The 7863-nt window shown below is 45.1% G+C and overlaps 1 protein-coding gene across 1 annotated transcript in view; it reads left to right on the top strand.

Moving 5' to 3' along the window:
- Positions 1 to 7863, top strand: part of lonrf1 (LON peptidase N-terminal domain and ring finger 1) — an 11902-nt gene continuing 4039 nt past the window's right edge. Inside the window, exons 1-10 of the mRNA XM_062999471.1 lie at positions 1 to 195; positions 427 to 1062; positions 4021 to 4136; positions 5048 to 5170; positions 5265 to 5411; positions 6052 to 6271; positions 6466 to 6571; positions 7357 to 7471; positions 7553 to 7674; positions 7797 to 7863. The exon at positions 7797 to 7863 is cut by the window's right edge and continues 92 nt beyond it. Coding sequence (XP_062855541.1) covers positions 450 to 1062; positions 4021 to 4136; positions 5048 to 5170; positions 5265 to 5411; positions 6052 to 6271; positions 6466 to 6571; positions 7357 to 7471; positions 7553 to 7674; positions 7797 to 7863 — 1629 coding nt within the window. The 5' untranslated portion in view covers positions 1 to 195; positions 427 to 449. The remainder of the gene's footprint in view (positions 196 to 426; positions 1063 to 4020; positions 4137 to 5047; positions 5171 to 5264; positions 5412 to 6051; positions 6272 to 6465; positions 6572 to 7356; positions 7472 to 7552; positions 7675 to 7796) is intronic.

Raw genomic sequence — 7863 nt, 5'->3', positions numbered from 1 at the left:
ACCGATAAGTTTTGTTTATCTTTACGGAGGATAGCTTTAAACAGAATAAAAAAACATGTCGGTTCGGGAAGATATTCAAATCAGCGCTGTGGGAGAGAGAGGAATATATTTCATCCCGTCAGAAAGTGAAGAAATCTGTCAAGAACGAGAAGTGGAGATGAGCTGCGCGCGTCAAATCGCATAGTGTTCTACTAGGTAGTGTGCTAGATCACCGTAGTGCTAATGGAAAGGCTAGTGTTTGGGAGTAGTGTGTAACACTCGGTTTGACATACAGCCTTAGTTTTGTAACCAATATATTTTCAAGCCAATAATAGAGCTCCTTGACGATCACGTGATCACGTATCATTGTATAACCCTGGCATTGCCACCAGGTAGTGAACAATGATAAGTCAAAATAGTTTAAATTAGTTTTATTTTCTTTTACAGATAATAACATAGTGAATAAAACCATGTCAGCTCGGGAGCAGGACCAGCGCACCGCGTCAGGAGACACAAAGGTCTTCTTTATCCCGTCAGAAAGTGAGGAAAACTGTGAAGAACCGGTAGAAGATGATGGTGATGGTGGTGGTGGTGGTGGTGGCACCACCTTGGTTATGGTTCAGCAGAAGCGGCTGAGAGAAATCCTCCACATGTTCTCTCAAGCTATCAGGTACGACTCTGTGAAACCCGAGCAGATCAGCACTTTAGTCGGATTCATCCTCCAGAACTTTAAAAAGAACGAGTCTGAGGATGGGTGTAGTCTCCTGAAGAACGTTGTGGAGGTGGAGGGATCTGAACTTCTCTGCCCTCAGTGCCAGAGGTTTCTCTGGAAGCCGGTGACAGCACCGTGTGGACATTCCTTCTGCAAATCCTGTTTGTTACAGACCTCAGTATCTAGATGCAGCATCTGCACCCAGGAGGTCGGAGGTCATCTCAAAACCAACGTGCTCCTGTGTACACTGCTGGAGAAGTGGTTTCCACAGGAGGTCCAGAAGTCCAGGAGGATCTCAGAAGCGGAGGGGTTGTTGAAGAGCAAACGGTTTCACGAAGCGGTTTCGTTGACGACCCAGCTGTTAGAGACGGGTGAGTTGTGCTAGCCAAGACATTCCATGTTGTTTTGTTAGTCTTTGGGTTTGAATGATTTCTGCAGATGTTCTTTGCCGTGACTGAACAACTGGAACACATCTACATACATGGAACACCTAATATCTGGTTCCTTCTGACACAACATTGACTTTGTTGGATCTTTGTTAAATCCTTCATTCCAGGCACTTTCTGAAATGCACCAGTTCCACAAATGATCATCATGCATGAGAGTAGGTACAGTGTTGTTGGGTTTGAATGCCTTAGCTGCTCTCCTACATTCATACTTCTAGTCAGTGTGACCAAATAACAAATGACGTCTAATTTGAGCATCAAAATCATCTTCAGGAGGCTTAGTTTTGTCCACACAATCAGCATCAGACTTCGGTCATGCCTATAAAGTTTTCTTGACTGTGTACAGTCTAGGCATTTATTTCCCTGAGCATCTTTCTGACCTTGGCAGATACCACTGTTCCATGTACTTGGCACTTCCTTACTGATAATTCTAGCATTGGTACTAATCTCCAAAGATCTTGGAGCTTGGATCTCGGTCAGTCTGGCATATCGAGAGCACTGATTGGGTCTTAAACATGCACCGTATTAAACTTGGTTCTAAACCAGACGTTCTCATTAACCATCATATCACTACAAGGACGTGGTTGGCTAATGTTGAAACGGTCCAGCCCTGTCAGTGCACTGTCAGTGCTGGTCCCAAGCATGGATAAAATGAGGTGGATTGCACCAGGAAAGGCATCCGGTGTAGAAACTGTGCCAAGTCTGGTATGCAGAGTAGTGTTTTCAGCTGTGGTGACCTTTAAATACGGAAGCAACCGACATGTAGTCTCTTTAACACCCTGTCCAGGCTGTTTCTCAGCCTTGAGGTACTGAAACCACCACAATCATGATCACCCTGATACACTTGGTGAAAATGAATAAGCTGATTTTATATACAGAGGCCTGAACTAAAGCACAAATCTAGAAATGTGTAAAAAGAATTGCTGATAAAAGGTAAACGATGTTAGATAGGATCAAATAGGGTCTAAAATAATAAAGACCAGAGGGGTGTTGGGTCTCAGAGGTGCTATCAGCCAGCCGGGCATCTACACAGACACGTTTGGCTATGTCTGAAAGGCTGAAGCCTTGCAAAGGACTTGCGCCCTGTCCACTGTATTCCTGTCTTGCGCCCAGTGTTTTTTATGGAAATCTTCCCCACCGGTTGATGAAAATAAGATGAAAAATAATCACGGTTGGCTGAAATAATTGTGTTAAAGGTTTAATTAATTTATTCACAAATAAAGCCTATTATTTAGACAGTCTTTATGGTAAGTGAGACTTAAATAAACTTGAATCTGTTTGTGTAACAGTTTATTGGTGCTGATTTATTGTTTTATATAATCAGATGAGCAGGGAAGTCACGTGTTCCAGTTATATAAACAACATCTCCAGAACTTACAGGAATATTTATGCTTTATGTATAAGAATATAAGAAATAACTACTTTATTAAACCTGCACATTCACATGGGGGTTTAATACACATATAATAACCAGAACAACCTGATTATGTGATTAGAATTAAGTCTGATATAATTACTTCAGTCCTACTGACCAACAGTCCGATACTGTGCGTTTATGAAACGCGGTGAGCAGCGCGCATGCGCGGAAATTAAAGTTGTATAAGTGTGCCCTGACGCGTTTTATAATCCAGAGAAAAAAACAAAACAGCAGTCAGTCAGTCAGCAGCATGAATTCAATCCAGTAGATCCACGTTCACAGAGATTAATCTGTTGTATTTTAAAAAAGGAAGGAGTGTTTGGTATAATACGCGGTTCTCAGCTCATCCCGCCGATACAATGCATTGATGTGTCGTTTGCCCACGAGTCGACTCCTCGATTCAGTTCTTTTTAAATCCATTATTTCAAAAGAGGCATTTAATTCTATTATTTGCTTATCAGATAAATAAACAACTAGCCAATCGATTTTTTCGAAATCAGTTCTTTTAGTTGACTCTTTATGAGGTAACTCTTGGGAGTCGACTCACTTCGATTGTCCGGAGAAGAGTCACATTCCAAGACTTCCATATCAAAAATAGAATTTATCCTAATAAACCTGTAGGACTCTTGGTAATTCTCGTTTGCTCTGCTGTAGTATAAATAAAAGCATCTTCATAAAGAGTAATAAACGAACCAGCATCAGAATGTGTGCATACATTTAACCCCCAAATTGTATGTATGAAGACAAAATAATCTTTGAACAGCGTGAGAAGATTTATACAAAAATGAGAAGAACCTAGAAATGCTCAGAAATTCCTATTTTATGTCTGAGAAAAACAGTTTGCTGTTCACTGGAGGACAGTAGTTAGTATATAGTTAGAAATCAGGGATTTGAAGGTGATGTTTTCCACTTCGGGGCATCAGATCTAAATCATGCAGGTCTGCTATGAAGTAGAAGTTGCCCCTGCATGACTGTACACAGCCAGTTGAGCTTTACATCACCGTTCAGATCCCAGACTCGGTTGTATTTCATTCTGATGTGCATGTTAAAGCTCCTCGATGTTTTTTTGACGTCTCACCAACCACCCAACAATCACAGAAATTCTGCAGAAAGCATACTGCCTGGAACAACACAGTTACCATGTCATCTTATGCTGGATACCAGACAGTATACACAAGATGCCGTATTGGACATACTAGATTAACACACATGTACCTGATAAAAGGCGAAACCGCCACAGATTACAATAAAACATTTAATGCTGGAATGTATCATCTATAACCATGAACGACAACAGATCATTAACAAAACTAAAGCAACACATATAAATGAACATACATAGACAACAGACATAACTTCTCTAAGTCAAATGAAATAAGTAAATAAAAGACAGGTCATGAGCATGGCCCAAAGGGCAGACGTGGCGTTAAAAACTAAACACTAAAGTAAACTTTTGACGTCTCCAGATCCCAGTAATGTGAGGGTGTGGTTGTGCCGAGCAGAAGCGTATCGGAGTCTGGAGCAGAATCGGCGAGCTCTGGAGGACTGGGATTTGTGTGAAAACATCGCACCGTCACTCGAGGTTAGTAATAACATGCTTAATAATCTCATTACTGGGTTTGCCCTTGAGAACACATGTATGGGGATCTCTTCCTCCCTCTCTCTCTCTCTCTCTGTGTCTGTTAGCCAACAGTTTTACTGTACTGTAATATATTTATGAATCGTACTGTGGAGTGAATGGTTTGACTGTACTGGGGGAGTAAATGGGAACGTTTAGGACAGGCCCTGTCCTGTTCCAGTATGCTTGTCTTTAGGGACATGAAGAAAAGCTTCCTGCACAGAGCCCTGAGCTCAGCCCCACTCAACAGCTCTGGGATGAACCGGAACCTCCACTGAGCATCAGTGCCCAGCCATACAAATACTGTCTTTTTTTTTTTTTTTGACTGAATGGGGCACAAATTCCTACACAAAGACAATATTTAAAGTCTTGTGAGGAGCTTCTCTGAACTTCTAGCTGAAAAGATATGTTTTGAAACACGGTGGCTCGGTGGGTAGCACTTTCGCCTCACAGCAAGAAGGTCCTGGGTTCGATCGCCAGGCGGGGCGGTCCGGGTCCTTTCTGTGCGCAGAACCGGGAGTTCCGGTGTCCTCCCACAGTCCAAAAACATGCAGTCAGGTTCATTGGAGACACTGAATTGCCCTATATAGGTGAATGTGTGTGTGTGTGTGTGTGTGCGCCCTGCGATGGACTGGCGCCCCATCCATGGTGTTACTGTGTGCCTTGCGCCCATTGAAAAGCTGGGATAGGCTCCAGCAGCCCCCCGCGACCCTGATTGGATAAGCGGTTAAGAGAGTGAGTGAGTGAGTGTTTGACGAGCTCATGGTCAGGCGTCCAAATACTTTTGGTTGTGTAGTCTCACTGTGTGTGTGTGTGTGTGTGTGTGTGTGTGTGTGTGTGTGTGTGGTGTGTGTGTGTGTGTGTGTGTGTCTCAGGTGTTCTTCTGCAAGGCCACGTTGTTGAAGGAGATGGGCCGAGTGGACGAAGCCCTCAGACTCTTCCTCCGCTGTCTCTCGGCCGACGAGGACTTCAAGCAGGCGCGGCAGGAAGTGGAAAACGTGCGCTGCTTTTTATTTTTGGAATCCTGGATTCTGATTGGTCGATCGAAAGGGTGTGTGTAATCTCTAAACTCACCTGTTTTTTTTGGTACAGATTCTTCGTGAGATGTTGTGCCCGGCGTGTGAGAACGTGCAGGCCAGTCTCAAACAATCCACCCACAATCCATCGGCTCACCTGCGCCAGAAAGCTGCCGTAACCCGCCCCGGCGGCGAGCCCGACTCCGCCCATCCTCCACCTGAGGTAAACGCACCGCCGCTCTCTGAATTCGGATAATCAGGGGAACAAAAAAATCACCCATGAGGGGGCAAAGTCTAGGGTTTTGAGTAGCACGACAGAAAACACTGTAGTCCAGGGTTTCTCAAAAAATGGGTGAACTTGTACTTGAACGCCCCCTTGTGGAGGCTTTATGTTAACTCTTGTAAACCATAATGGGAGCAGAGTGCCTTTATTTACTTAAAAAAAAAAAAGTTGATCCCTCTGTAGCACCCTTGTACCCGCGGCCATCCGTGGCCGGGAGTTAAGAGAGCACCATGGTTGTGGTCTTCCCAAAACGTATTAGGATCTGCTGCTTCTGTATTTCAGGTACAGAGGCTGTCCTGCCCCAATACTCTCATGCCACCCACTGCCAGCCGCCCCTTATGCAGGCACCTCAACCAGTCAGCAATAGTCCCTCCCTCCACAGACACACAGCCAATCGTGTGATTCTAGATTCGAACACCAAGTATTAGGATGAGTGTGTGATGTGTGTGATGCTTTCTGGCTTTGTGTTGAGTGTTACCGGCTAGCACTGGACCCACCGCCTCCCAGGTCAGGTTAAAGCCGTTAAAATAAGCCAGGAAATTAAAATGGATTATTAATCTGTCATGTTTTCGATTATCAGACGGCCGACTGGTCGGAGAGTTCGGAGCGATCCGGTCTGAGCCGAGCCCAGTCCCTGCACGGTCACGCGGCGGGCGGAGTCAGCGGGGAGGGGCTGAAAAGAGTAAGCTCCGCCCCTCAGCTGGGGGAGAAGGGCGTGCTGCTGAAGAGGAAGCTGTCCAGGTTGGAGACGGGAGCCGGGGTGGTGGACAGCAACGACACCAAGCACAAAAAACCAGGAGGTGGGTTCAATTACTAACTGGAACTACAAACCCCAGTTAAAAAAATAAGTTGGGACAGTATGAAAAATTTAATAAATGTGTGTATTTATTTATTAGGATTTTAACGTCATGTGGTTCCACTTTGCTTGCATCAGTGAATATTCTGGATTTGGTGTGAAGGTTCTAAACAGGTTCCTCTGTGTGTGTGTGTTCAGTCGTGTGTGGTGGTGCCACTGCTGGAGCTCCTGAGGATCAAGCCTACCACACTGTTCCGAAAGATCTGCTGGACCCTACTGACTTTGAATGTTCACTGTGCATGAGGTACGCCACACACACCTGCATCTAACACACACATCTGGGCACTCGACACGCCCAGAGGCATGGGGTACAGCTTAAATTTGAGGGGTGCAAATACTTTTTCCCCATTGGCTTCTGTTTTGATACATCTGACCTGTACAATCGCATAATCCAAGCTTGTTTAAAAGCTGGGGTCAGAGCTCAGGGGTCTGGCACAGCTCCTGGAGCAGAGAGGGTTAAGGGCCTTGCTCAAGGGCCCAATGATAAGTGACTCTGAGTTGAGGAATTATGGGATTGTTGGGTATCTATAACACAACCCCACTCATTGTTTCACAGCTCGCTAGTCACCACTGATTGTACCGATAACACAGTGGTTAGTGTGTATTGTGGTACAAGTGCAGCAGGTGCAGCAGTGTTGTTGGGATTTATAGGCACCTCGGTGTTAACGTTGGGAGGCGAATAGCGCACGGACCAAAAATATAAACACACCAGCATTTTGTGATCAGAAAGACTTTAAGTTGTTTATATTTCCCCATATGCAGGGCAGCTGTAGCCTAGTGGTTAAGGTACTAGACTAGTAACCAAATGGTCGCTGGTTTAAGCCCCACCACTGCAAGGTTGCCGCTTTTGGGCCCTTAATCAAGGCCCTTAACACTCAATTGATCAGATAGTGTACGGTCACGGTACTGTAGGTCACTTTGGATAAAAGCATCTCCTAAATGCCTGTCTCTCTCTGTGTGTGTGTGTGTGTGTGTGGTTGTGTGTGTGTGTGTGTGTGTGTGTGTGTGTGTGTGTGTGTGTTGTTGTAGGTTGTTCTATGACCCGGTGACGGCTCCGTGTGGACACTCGTTCTGTAAAAACTGCCTGCAGAGGAGTTTAGATCACAGCCCCCAGTGTCCACTCTGTAAAGAGAGTCTCAAACTGGTGAGAAAACAACCGTCATCGTCACGGTTACCTTCATTAAATACTAATATTATTAATTATATTAATTGTGTGTGTGTGCAGTACCTGGCCTCTAGGAAGTACTCTATCACGCGTGTGCTCGATGACATCATCAAGCGCTACCTAGCTAAGGAGCACGCGGTGAGACGGAAGGTTCACAACGATGAAGCTAAAGAGCTTTCAGAGTGAGCAGTGCAACACGTACAGAGCACCATACCATCCGGCTTCAGTTCTGCTCTGCTCTAATACACTCTCTCTCTCTCTCTCTCTCTCTCTCTCTCTCTCTCTCTCTCTCTCTCTCTCTCAGTTTAGAGAACAGCGTTCCTGTCTTCGTGTGCACCATGGCGTATCCCACTGTTCCCTGTCCGCTGCAC

Source organism: Trichomycterus rosablanca, chromosome 7 (assembly GCF_030014385.1).
Source record: "Trichomycterus rosablanca isolate fTriRos1 chromosome 7, fTriRos1.hap1, whole genome shotgun sequence".
NCBI classification, from domain to species: Eukaryota; Metazoa; Chordata; class Actinopteri; order Siluriformes; family Trichomycteridae; genus Trichomycterus; species Trichomycterus rosablanca.
The sequence above is the reverse complement of the archived record's forward strand: the minus strand, read 5'-3'. Positions and strand labels throughout refer to the sequence as shown.